The sequence below is a fragment of the Numida meleagris genome, chromosome 7 (genome assembly GCF_002078875.1).
Source record: "Numida meleagris isolate 19003 breed g44 Domestic line chromosome 7, NumMel1.0, whole genome shotgun sequence".
NCBI lineage: Eukaryota > Metazoa > Chordata > Aves > Galliformes > Numididae > Numida > Numida meleagris.
This window is the reverse complement of record NC_034415.1, coordinates 23,037,906-23,050,072: the sequence shown is the minus strand read 5'-3', so window position 1 is coordinate 23,050,072 and position 12,167 is coordinate 23,037,906. Positions and strand designations below refer to the sequence as shown.

Sequence of the window (12,167 nt, the reverse complement as noted above, 5' to 3'; positions counted from 1 at the left end):
CCCCCCCCCCCCCCCCAAGAGGAAAAAAAGGGAAGGTTTCCTTGCACAGTGTATTTATAGTGCATGGAGTCATTTCTATACCTTCGCAGCTCGTGTTGCTAAATGGGAGCGTGTTGCTGGTTTCTGTCCACTCTGTTAGTTTAAGTGACTTCCCAAATTGGGAGGCAGTGGGGGAAGCAGAGCTTTACACAGCACGCCTGTGGGGCTGGGTGGGTGGTGCTCAGCGCGTTTGTTCCACGTTTCTCTTACACATGGCTCCCTACCCATAAGCAGCACTTCAGCTGCACATTAAAAAATAAACCCATACTTTGGTCATTTAAACCTTGGTGGGATGGTGCTGTTGTGTAGTCCCCAAGTCGTGTCCCGTGGGCAGCGCGAAGACTTTCTGTAGTTTCCTAGCAGCCGCAGAAAACAGTGTTCTCCTTGCAGCTGCAATAGGAAGAAAGTTTGAGGCTGTTTGGAGCGAGCTGCTGGCTGGTGTGGAGGTGTCCCATCGGATGGGACAAGCTGAGTGTCACTGAGTGGCCCACAGGACGCTGGGTTCCGATCCTGAGCTCCACACTTGGGGAGAAATACGGCCCATGGCCATTTCCCCAAATATGGCCTGGGCTGTGGAAAATGCTCTCCTGCACCGCGAAGGCCGTGCCTGCTTCTGATCCCTGAACAGGGCAGCTTAGCGCTGCAGGCATGTAAAACTATTGTTTTCCTAATTTTTATTTTATTTTTGAAAACGGCAGTTCCTGAAGTAGGTCAGCTGGTGGTCCATCTAGTCCTGTCAGAGGGTGACTTGTACCAGTGTCCTGTGTACAGTAGCGGCCATAGGCAGATGCTTGGAACAGATAAAAAACAGGAGAGCTTGTACGTCATTTCCCTGTAGAGTTTTTCTGATTTGTGAATATTTGCAATCCCCAGAGTTCAGGAATAACACAGCCTGTCAGAGAAGTGGATTCTCCTGCAAAGTTTTTGTTGTCCCATGCCAACATGCAGTGTTTTGTGTGACCTTTCTGTAGCACAGGAGAATTGATACATGAATTATTTGCAAGCTGCCTGCCATGTACGTGGAAGACAGCAGTGTCACTGCTTGGGGTTTGCTTGGCCTCTTCTTAAAGGTTTCCCACATGGAGTTCACCTTCCTCTTTCTTACTGGGGAAGTGCCCTTTCTGTTTTCTCCAGCCTAATGCAAGGTTCAGAGTTCTCAGTCATGCTGTTTTGCACACATGATTAGCCTGCCGAGGTTGCCTCAGTTTTCCACCAGAAAGTGCTCCTACTTTTGTCAACTCGCTCGTCCCAGACAGAGTTTGTTCCTAAGAGAAGTCTTCCAGACAGTTTGTTTCATCTCTGTCTAACCAGAACAAGCCAATATGTATTGTTTCTCCAGAGAGTTAGGCTTGCTACCTGTATTAGAGATTTGCATTAATTGCTCCTCAGAGTTCATAGTTTTTACAGGAACTTATCCTACTGAGCCAGGAACACAAAGAAACATAGAACTTTTTTTATCACAATACATATGACTGTACATGTAAGTTGCATGCTTAGAACATTTCTCACGAGTCTTTACTTTTGTTCTTCTTTCCTTTCTCTACCATATAAAAATACCATAACTGAATTAATCATGCTACAGACAAAGGTTTAGTTACTTTTAGAGTTTTCACTTTCTCGCCAAATTTTTAATGTTGATGTTTGTTTTATAGTGGTTAAAACACTGCGGAGAAAAGTTGATCTTACATGAAGATAGTGACCAATTAAGTTTGTGTGGCAAACAGATTAAGACAACTTTTCATAGCAAACATTACGAATCTGATGTCATGCAACCTGCTTTTGTAGTGTAAAAGATAAGTATAAAAGTCAGCAGTAACGTTTTACTTACTTGTAAAGAACTTTTGATCCTGAAGCAGTACAATATGTATTAGAAGTAAAGTAAATAATGTGGGTAAAATAGCTTTTATCTTTAACATACACATACTGAGTTGATTTGGAATTTCTGGAGGGGAACCCATGTCTGCACAAATTAGTGTATCAGTGACTTTAAGGATTTACTGCTTTGGTTTTGGGGATTCCCCATTAGGAACAGTCTTCAGGATCAATGTGGTAGTATACATATTAAATTTAAACAAAAAAGGTAGGAGGAGGAATTTCTTTTCATTTTCTTTTAGTTTGAGCCTGCTCAGTTGTTTTCTTGGTAGAGTTTCAACACATCATAGTTTTCATACACTGATGTTCCAAAGCTGTTCAAGTAGGCAAAATGGTACCTGTTTATATATGTTTTCATGATCTAACACTGTCTTTGCAGTGAGAGTATGAAAAACCTTTTAGCTTTCCTCTTTAGCAACATCAAAAAGGAAGGAGTAGAGGAGGAATACTGATACAAGATCCAGCCTTTGAAACAACTTCCTTTTCTACTTTCTCTTTTTCTAAAAAAAAAAAAAAAAAAGACTTTTTACACTTTTACCGTCCTGACACTCAAGTGAAGTTCACCTAGAGATAGATACGTGTTCATGCCCACAGTACAAACTTTTATTGGAGTATTTGTTGTGTAAATCGTTCACAAAACAATTGTCCTCATTTGAGGGAGTCTAGGAGCAATTCCTCAATCCCTGTGTTGAGGTTGGATGCTTGGAAATCTGCACATCTGTGGGAAATATTATGGATGCTGCAAGGCAGAGAGAACTGAAAAGGGAAGGGTGTTATCATAGAATCATAGAGTGAATCATAGAATAGCCTGGGTTGAAAAGGACCTCAAAGATCATCGAGTTTCAACCCCCCTGCTGAGTACAGGGTTGCTAGCCACTAGACCGGCCTGCTCAGAGCCATGTCCAGCCTGGCCTTGAATACCTCCAGGGATGGGGCATCCGCAACCTCCTTGGGCAACCTGTTCCAGTGCGTCACCACCCTCTGAGTGGAAAAACTTCCTCCTAATATCCAACCTAAATCTCCTCTGTCTCAGTTTAAAACCATTACCCCTTGTCCTATCGCTATCCACCCTCGTAAACAAAATAGTTACGATAGACTTGATATGGTGAGATAAATACTGCCTTCTGACAACTTTGTCAATGTTTGACAAACTTCAACAATGGTATGTAGTAGTATTACAGCGAAGGGATTGTTCTGAGCAACAGTACACATTTCTTGTGCCGGTGTGTGTATGGTTGGGAACTGCTGCTGTTGGTTGGAGAACCTTCAACTATTTCAAAAGTTAGCCAAAGACAGAGGCTGAAAGAAAAAAGGTTAACCCCCGACTAGGGCAGTTGCAGGCAGCTGAGCCATAGAAAGTATATTAAAATGAGTGTTCTGTTCCATAACAAGTTCAGTGTTTGGTTAACAGGCGACTGAAGTTACGTAGTAATAAAGGAATCACTTTATTTACCTCTCGAATGGAAAATACAGCTCAGCAGACTGGAGCTGTAAGGCAGTTTTCTGAGGTGGCATGTTGACTGCTCTTTCTCACTGAGAATAAAATAAATAGACAGCTTTTCAGAAAGAGCTTGAGTCTTCCTTCTGATCATCCACACCCTTCATTTTTTCTTTTTTCATGTCCTTTCGTCTAAACACTAAAGCTGTTTTTCTCGTCCCTGTTGTTGAAATAGGCGTGCCACTTGCAACTTTTTTCACTCTTGTCCAATGTAATTACTGTCAGTTTTGTCCATAAGCATGTATACCTTAGTGCGATCCTTACATGACCCCGCTGGAGCCTCTTCTAATGCTCATCACTTTGCAAAGCAAGGTGGAACAAGTCAAGGTACAGGGACTTTTAAAAAGTTTACTACTCTGGGCTGCGTCTGTTGACGAGTTAATAGTGACTGCCTTCTAATTGGAGGCATTCTTTTCTGACTGCAGTAAATAATTGCTCTCTAGCAGGTGCCCCTAGCACTTCCCACCTGCACAATCACAGCAAACACATCTCAATCAGATCCTGACTGCAACTCCCCACCTGCCACAGCAGGCACATTAATACCTTTGTGCATCCATATTCTTCCTTGTCCCTTTATGAAATATGATGCTCCACTTTTTAACTAAAATAGGTTAGGTGTTTTTTTTTTTTAAGTCTTTAAAAGTCTGTACAGCTCCTGATGAGATAATTTGCTGTGTTTCAGAAGGACGTAAAATCTCCATTTCCAGAACAGTTTTCAAGTAAATGATTTTGTTGCTGAGTTTTGAGTAAGTTTGAGGGTGAATTCATCCTAAGAATTTGAAGCTGCCTGCTTTGGATAGTTAATGGAGGAAAGACGCTGTCAAGTGCTGGAGTGGGTGAAGATTTACAAGTTGGGATTTTAGATTATACCAAGAATATACAGCATTTAGGTCAGCAAGTGATCTTGACATGTAAAATCATTCTGAATCCTTTCACTATTCAGACAGCCTGGGGAGTTGGATTAGGTAGAGCCAAGTGTAGCAGTGACGCGGTCTGTGCCATGCTCAGGCGTTGCCCCAAGTAAGGCAGTGCCATGAGGAAGCTGTAGGAAGCCTTCCAGCAGTGGCTTCTCACAGACTTTGGTCTGCTTTCCTGGGATCATTCAGGAGTAGCTTGTGGGCTGAGCTCTGCATGGCTGCCCATGAACAGCCAGCCCACTTTGTCCTACCTGAGCAGTGGGGCTTGTCGTGGGGTGACCTGGTCACCGTGTGGAGATGAACCCAGCAGTGCTGAAGCAAACTTGTTCAAAACATAGTCCATCTCCTGTTCATTTTTAACTATTTCACGATGGAGCATGGATTGTTTTTCTCTTTCTTCTGTATTGTACTGTAGGAGTGTGTCTGAGATGTAAAGAGCTTGTACAAGGCCACTGTTTTTCTTTATCATATCTGTTTGTTCAGCACTGAAGTAGGGCACATTAGCACAAAGCTGAAGTAGCAGCATCAAAGAAGAGTTTGGAACTTTTAAAACCGTAGCCAGTAACTATTACGGTAGTGGGGATGGATATGTATCATCAGCAACATGAAGTGCCAATAAAAAGGAATTTAAAAGCAATTTTACTGTGCAAGATTTTACCCTCTAGTTTTCTCTTTTCCTGTGTATTTCATTGGGGAAAGAAATATCTTTTGGTCTCAGTATGACCTGCTTTTTCCTCAGTCACATTTGCTTTTTGCTTCAGAAGAGTCAGAAGTCATGTACTAATTTATTTTTATGACACACACCCATGCAGGTCACCTACAGTGTTGTGATTTCTCTTGGTCGTAGTACATACATTCTAGCACATAACACAAGTTACGCTTGTAAATGTTGCAGAAGCTTAACTGTGGTACAATAAAAGTATGAATTTCAGGATTTTAATAAAATCGACTTCAAAGGTAGTATGGGAATGGTAACTATGGTAACTAACACTTACTAATTAAAATATGCTAAATTTTGCAGGGAGGTGAAAAGAGAGATTAATGTAACTTACTGTTTTTGTTTTCTTAATTTGAGTGTAAAACATTCTTTTCCAGTGCTAGCCTAAGTGCTAGTCACTCAATTATTTGCTGGGTTGTTGGGGGTTTTTTTGTTTGTTTGTTTAAAGAAACCCTTTAAAAATAGCAGCAACTGAACCACGTAATTTTTTTCTTGGAAACTAAAAAAAATACATGAATCTACCCAGTATTTCCATAGGAAACTCATTCCTCAGGCAGAGAGGTTGTGGAGGTTTCCTGGAGAGTTCCCTGTAGGCTGCTGCTTTTTCTGGCCTTTGTCATCAGGAAATCATTACTGAGGGTTGGTACTAATGAAGTTCTTTGGTGTGATTCAGGCTGACTGCTTATGGCAGGCAAACTGACAAACTGTAGCTGTCACTGAGAAGATGATCTCTTGAAATGAACTCGAACTTTTTGAAAAAGGTGCAGTTTTTGAAATAAATAAGTTTTTGTGAAGTATTTAGCATGTCTAAACTTTTGAAAAGTAGTTCCCATAATTGAGTTTCACATATAGGTACAGAGTAAAGATTTAAAGGCTAAGATTTTAATGTTATGCTTGTTTTCAAGGATCACACCCCTTGATTTCATGTTTCTCAATCTGATATCTTTACTTGATCTAATGGCTCCATCATTTTCTACTGCCAACAGACACTATTTTAATCCTACTAAGAAGTCAAATGGGAGGGTTTTGTTTATAAAAGAATAATAATTTATATATTTAAATATAAACAACTTAAAACTTATATAAATTTTTATTTATATTTGTTTTAAGCCACGTTGCTTTTGGTTAATTATTGTTGGAGAGGCTTTGTATTAACTTCTGAATTAAGAAATACATCATCAGTGAACTTTCTTGGCTCAGGCTTCTGGTACATCATCCTCTTTACCCAGTATCTCCAAACCTAACAAGCGTTTTCCCAGTTTCATTTGGACTTATTTTCAGTCTGGCTTCTAGTCTCTCCATTCAAATGAAATTCATAAGGTTTAGCAACCTTTTTGGCTGGTTTCTCAAGAGCATGTCTTCACCTGTACCTGGTTTTTGGTCCTGTTTGTCAGCGTTGCTGCTTGTTACGTTCTTCCCTGTTGTTTGGGGCACACTTCTGTTAGAAGACATTTCCCTAGTCACTCTGTTGTCTGTCGTTGCCTTTTTCTTGGGAAGTTTTGAGGGTGATGTTAGCCTCGATGATGGACACTCAGCTTTGCGTTTTTACTCCTTACTTTTCTCATTTCCTGAAATTTCTTTTCAGCTTCCCTCTCTGACATCCTTATACAGAAATGTTTGATCTCTTTTCTGCATGCTCCCTTCATTTTAGCTGCCTCAACTTTGGTGGCTCACTTCCTTGAATACCTTTTGCATTCCTACACCACCCATTCGGCTGTGTTGTATATTATTGTGGTTTTGAGTTTCTTCCGCTTCGTTAGAGGTCTTAAGCTCAGGGGTGGTTTGTGCAAGAGTTTTTCTTCCTCTATGTCCTGAACACCTTCTGAGCCTGCAGGGTTGTTATACATTCTAAAATCACATCTTCCTCCTCAAGTCCTTCCTCCTGACTTCCTTAGCTAATGCAAGAAACTGCTGGTTTTTTTTGTTTAGTTTTCCGTTTTCAAATAAACTAGCTTGGTTTTCGTTGCTGTATTATCATGCTGCTTTCATTTTCAGTCACAGCAATATTGATTATTGTTTATTTGTGTTAAGAGCCACTTAGGAATCCATGCCCTGTGGTGCTTCGTGCTTGTATTTGTTTTGAAGCACCAAGTATACCTTTGTCTGTGGCTTTTCTTGTTTTGGCTCTCATGTATCTTGCTTTAAGTGTGCACTGAAAGTAGTGCAGAACCTACTGAGGCAGATGCTGTTCTCTCAGTCAGCAGTGAGTTGTTCCCCCCACGCTACTGCGTTGAATTCTTTGCAGGTGCTGCCCATATGTGTTGGGTATCTGCCTAAAAATGGGAAGGGTGATGTTAAATTTTTTGAACTGTCAGTATATCATTTTTCACAAGAGGTGGAATTTTTTTGAAGGCTTTGGGGAAGGATGAATTTTACTCAAGGTTCTCTCATTTTATTGTTGTAAGATTTATAGCATCGCCAAGCCCTTTATTTGGGCTCGTCCAAAACCTGCCATCCTCCATCTACTCAGGGTGCAGAGCTCTCTTCCTCTGGTTATTTGTCTTTGACTCCAAAAGTGAGAAAACAAAGAAACAAACAGAATTTGAACTATTTTTTGAAGGGATTAGTTTGTTTAGTACTTACTTCTAATTTAGAAAGTAAGGAATGTTTTAAGGAGACTTTGAGCTTTCCATAGTTCTACTCTACATCCCTGAATATGGTTTTCAATTTTAGGTCACTAGCATATTTTTACTTGAGTTTAACCAACTAATTTCCTGCCTTGTCAAACTCACTTTGTCTGCCTCAGTTCCCTGCTGCTGTAGACTCGAAGCTATTGCATTTTGGCCCAGATCCACCCATTCTGATGCTGAAACGAAGGCCCGACTGAAGAAAACATTCCAGGAACAGTTTATCCTTTGCTAGTTGATACTGATTCTCTAATGCAAGTGTGTTTTTTTGGCTTTTTTTTTTTCTTTCTTTTCTTTTGGCACTGCTGAGGGCAAATGTCCTCCCAGCCACTCTGAAATTTCTCAGCAGTTTGCTTTCTTCTTGCTAGCTGTGGAACTCTGGGAGGTGGCCATATGGGCTGAGAAGTGCTGTCACATGCACTGGCTCTTGAGCCCCGTACTTCAATACCTCGTGGGGTTGACTGGTGAGATCTCTCCAAGCCTGACCTTTTCCTGGAGTACTGCTATTCCAGCGTTCTTCGTTCTGTGTATTGAATCACAAAATACCATTTTCTCTGTCTGACTGCTGTGCACAAAAGCAGTTTTTTGTGCTTTGTGTCTTCTGGAATGTCTGTTTAAAGGGCAGAGGGCTTCAATGCTGTCCATGCTTGCATCACGGTTCTGTGCTGTTTTTTTCACTAAAGGTACCTAATTAGCTATGTTTAGTGCTAGTTCTCAGAAATCTGTTTCACTTCATCGCTTTTTTCACGGATGGGAAAAACAATAGACACAACTTCATGACAGTCTGATCATGATAACCAAAGGGAAGGTATAATCTTTAACTTGTGGCAACGTTTAAATGACAGGGGGCAAAGTCTGGACAAACGATTCCAGTCATTACAAAAGGTTCTGAGTGACAGTGATTCTAGGACTGCCTTTCCCTTTTTCAGTGTGTTCTGTAGCTCCTGTCAGTGAATTGCATCTTGTCCAGCTGTTTAGGTCCAAATCCTGGTTTTCTCCTGGCTCAGGATTTGTGCATGTTTCACATTTTGCTGGATTGCTGTTTTGTTCTTGCCTTTTGTAGGCTTGCACAACAGCAGAAATAGTGTCCTAGGGAGAATAGATCAAAAGGCACATTCATGTTTCTCCTACCCCTCCCTCTGGTCTACTCTCACTTCCCTCCCACCCCTTTGCAAATTCCATTAATATTTACAGAACACGAGCCAGTACTTAAGCGTTATCCTCCAATTAAGAATGAGGTTTTTTTCTGGCTCTGTCTGCAACTAATATGGAAGACAACAGAAGTTAGAAATGTACTTGTAAATAAATAAATCAAAGACCTTTTAATATCCCACACACTGGATGAATTGTGTTAGGTATAAACAGGCCTAGAAAGAACCAAACATATGTAAGAAAATATTATATGTAGTTTGATCAGAAGACAGAGGAACATCACATTATTAGCTCATCAACTAAATGGAAGAAATCCTGAGCTTTAATTTACATGGGCTCATTTTTACCATTGTTTTTTCAGATTTTGTGCAAGTGGGGAAAAATAATTCTTCAACTCACTGGTTCATTTACAGGATACACAGTAAAATCAAGAAACTGAATGCAGAGATTTGCCAAACACGAGAGAGACCTGTGTTAATAGTTATACACCAGTAATTTATAAACTAAGCATTTGTAAGGAGGTATATAAACACACTTTTACCTTCAGTCCACCTGTAAAGTCATGTAAATACAGATTTCATAGGCAGACTGAGAAACTGGGAGGGGAATGGAGAGTGAAGAATTCAGATAATATGCATTGTTTTACTTGACCCCAAACTGAGCATTTTCTTTCATGTCTGTTCTTCAGAGCATCTAATGTGTTCTTAAACTTTACAAGTTGACTTAAAAAACTGAAAGCCAAAACCGAAAGAAAAATATTTCTGTTCTCCCAAATTGTTTTTATTTTAATGTTTTATATGTCAGAAAGTATTTGCTGACTTCACCGTAGCCTGTACATGCACTTAGTCCTCCGTGACTCCTTTCCAGGAGTGTTTCAAGCCTTTCTTTTCCCAGGCCATGGGCAGAATGGCTGGTGTCTGTTTCCAGTTTGCCTGGGGTTCTGGCAGGGGCTGACCTCAGGTAGCTGCCAGCGGGCACTTTAGGTAACTATGTGAATCAATTGGATTATGTCCACCTTGTAATGAGGCCAAGGGTTATTTTGGATCACAGAAACAGATCTGCATTCTTTAAATGCAGAAGAGATGTAGAATGTTCATCTTCATGTTCTGTGGGAGATGGTTTGGCAAAGCAACCTAGAGAAGCTTGCTCTGTAATAAACGTGCACTCAAAGGAATTGTAAGCATATATTTTAGCAAAGGAATCCTCAAACACTCCGGAGCACCAAAGTATATAGCCACAGAAAAAAGTATTTTTTCCTTCTGTCTGGATTTATTTATTTTTGAATTTTGGTCCTTCCAAGAAGATACTAATACTCATTAACCAATCCTTCAGTCAAATTTGTAGGGCTTTTTTTTTTTTTTTTTTTTTTTTTTTTTTTTTTTTTTTTTCAGTAGGTCTCTCTTATCCTCTGATCTCTGACAGTAGAAGTGAGCTGGCTCACTCTTCTCATGAACCTATATTTTCCAGATAAATGAAAATGTAGGGTTGGTTTTTGTGTGCTGTTGTTGTTGTTTGTTTATTTGTTTCGTTCTTTCTTTGTGTATTTTTGTTGGTTTTTTTTCCAACACTGAAACGGTTGGATTGCCTTTTTATTTTACTGGGATAAGCATCCATGGTGCTCTGGGGAACAGAGAATGATCTAAAATAAGCCTAGCTGGTTTTTGTTGTTTATCTGTTTCGTTTTGCATCTGTCTTAGTATTTATTGCAACCATCTGCATTTCATTTCAGGTTGTCTAATGTCTTATTCTGCATTTTCTGTGCCTTTTCTTTTTACACAGCCGTGGGCTGTAATATCACCATTTGCCTACAAGAGATCCATTTCTATCTGTAACAAAATGAATTGCGTTCATCTGTGTAATTCATTTCTAATGAATGCCTCGCTCCTCATTAAACAGTGATTTACCTTTGTTTCCCTTTTCTGTGTTGTCAACTCTAACCATTTTGAGGTCCTGTGGAGAGATGCTAATGTGAGAAAGCAGAAGTCAATGCAACTAAACACTAAGAAATGTCATTCTCATTAGCACCGTCAAAAATATTCATGGGACACTTTCTGAAATACAGTTTGCAGGTGGATAAGAAGACTCAAAATGTTTTCTTATTCATAGGCATTCAGTGCACAAATACAACACTTCAGACTTTAAAGGCATCACTCCTTGTCAAAGTCTTGCATGGGTAGCCAAGCTGGTGAATTTCTGTAGACTTTGTTTGCTCTGCAAGAATTTCACAGATCACAGGCACATTTGGGGCGACTGTACTCTTGGTTCCCTGTCCCCTTTGCATCTTTTCAGAAGTATCAAAATGCTTCAAACTTATTTTCAGGAAATACTTAATTTTGAGATATTTTAGAATCTTTCAGACTTGAAAATATTCTACTTAAGTTTTTTGAGATTGAAAGATTTCAACGTATCCTGCAGCATCTCCTTTCCTGCCCTGGTCTTTGCACAACTGCAGAATCTGCCATGATTGCAAATAAATTTGTGCTGCTGATGGTTGGAGTACAGGCTGAATTACTGAGTTTTTTTTCACTTTAAACCTCAGCAGAGTCTGCACTGAAGCAACAGATAATGAATAAGAAAATACTGTTGGTGAACTTAAAGTGATGCAGATGTTTTTAGGAGGTTGTCATATTTACAGCATCTTTAACTCTTATTTTAGTGACAGTACTACCTACTTGTTGACACTTCTGATGATTCCAGTAAACTTAGCTTGACATTTAATGATACTTACTCTTGTGTTTGGCCAGATTGATCTCCTGTTGAAACTCTAGCATTGTCAATAGCTATCGGTTGAGTTACACCATGGATTAATTTGAGGGAAATGAAGCATGGGAGATTTTTTTTTTAACTGATCTTGCCAAAGTCGTGTAGCATTTTGAAGTAAGAACACTGATTAATGTAACAAAATTTTATTTTCAATATACATTTTAGAGGACAAAACTGACCTTGAGAACAGTGTGATGCAGAAGAAAATTAAAATCCCCAAACTCTCTCTGAATCACGTAGAAGAAGCTGGGGAGGTTACAGATTATGGGGAAGAAGATGTGGAGCTTAGACACAGTAAGGTACTGAAGTCTTTCCTTTTCTTTTTTCCTTTTCTTTTTTTCTTTTTTGTTTTTTTTTTTTTTTGTGGGGGGGAGGAAGTGCTTGGGGCATATACAGACTTCATAGCTTAAGAATTCCAGTCTTGCTTTTGATCCCCGTAAAACATTGTGTTTATTGTAATTGGGTCAAATTAGGGGCGGAGGGGATACGGTATGGGTTTTCAAAAACCTGATTCATGTGCAATCAAACATTTTCCTGTTTATGTGGTCTACGCGGCTTAATTGCCATTCAAGGTTTTTGGA

At 39.8% G+C, this 12,167-nt stretch overlaps 1 protein-coding gene across 4 annotated transcripts in view; it reads left to right on the top strand.

The window, feature by feature from the left end:
* LOC110402371 (cytosolic carboxypeptidase 6-like) overlaps nucleotides 1–12,167 on the top strand; it is an 865,976-nt gene that overhangs the window by 519,145 nt on the left and 334,664 nt on the right. For 3 of the 4 annotated variants that reach the window (XM_021404384.1, XM_021404383.1, XM_021404382.1), the window contains one exon: nucleotides 11,752–11,885. The exons of the other annotated variant lie outside the window; for it this stretch is intronic. In XM_021404384.1, coding sequence (XP_021260059.1) covers nucleotides 11,752–11,885 — 134 coding nt within the window. The remainder of the gene's footprint in view (nucleotides 1–11,751; nucleotides 11,886–12,167) is intronic. 4 annotated transcript variants of the gene reach the window in all.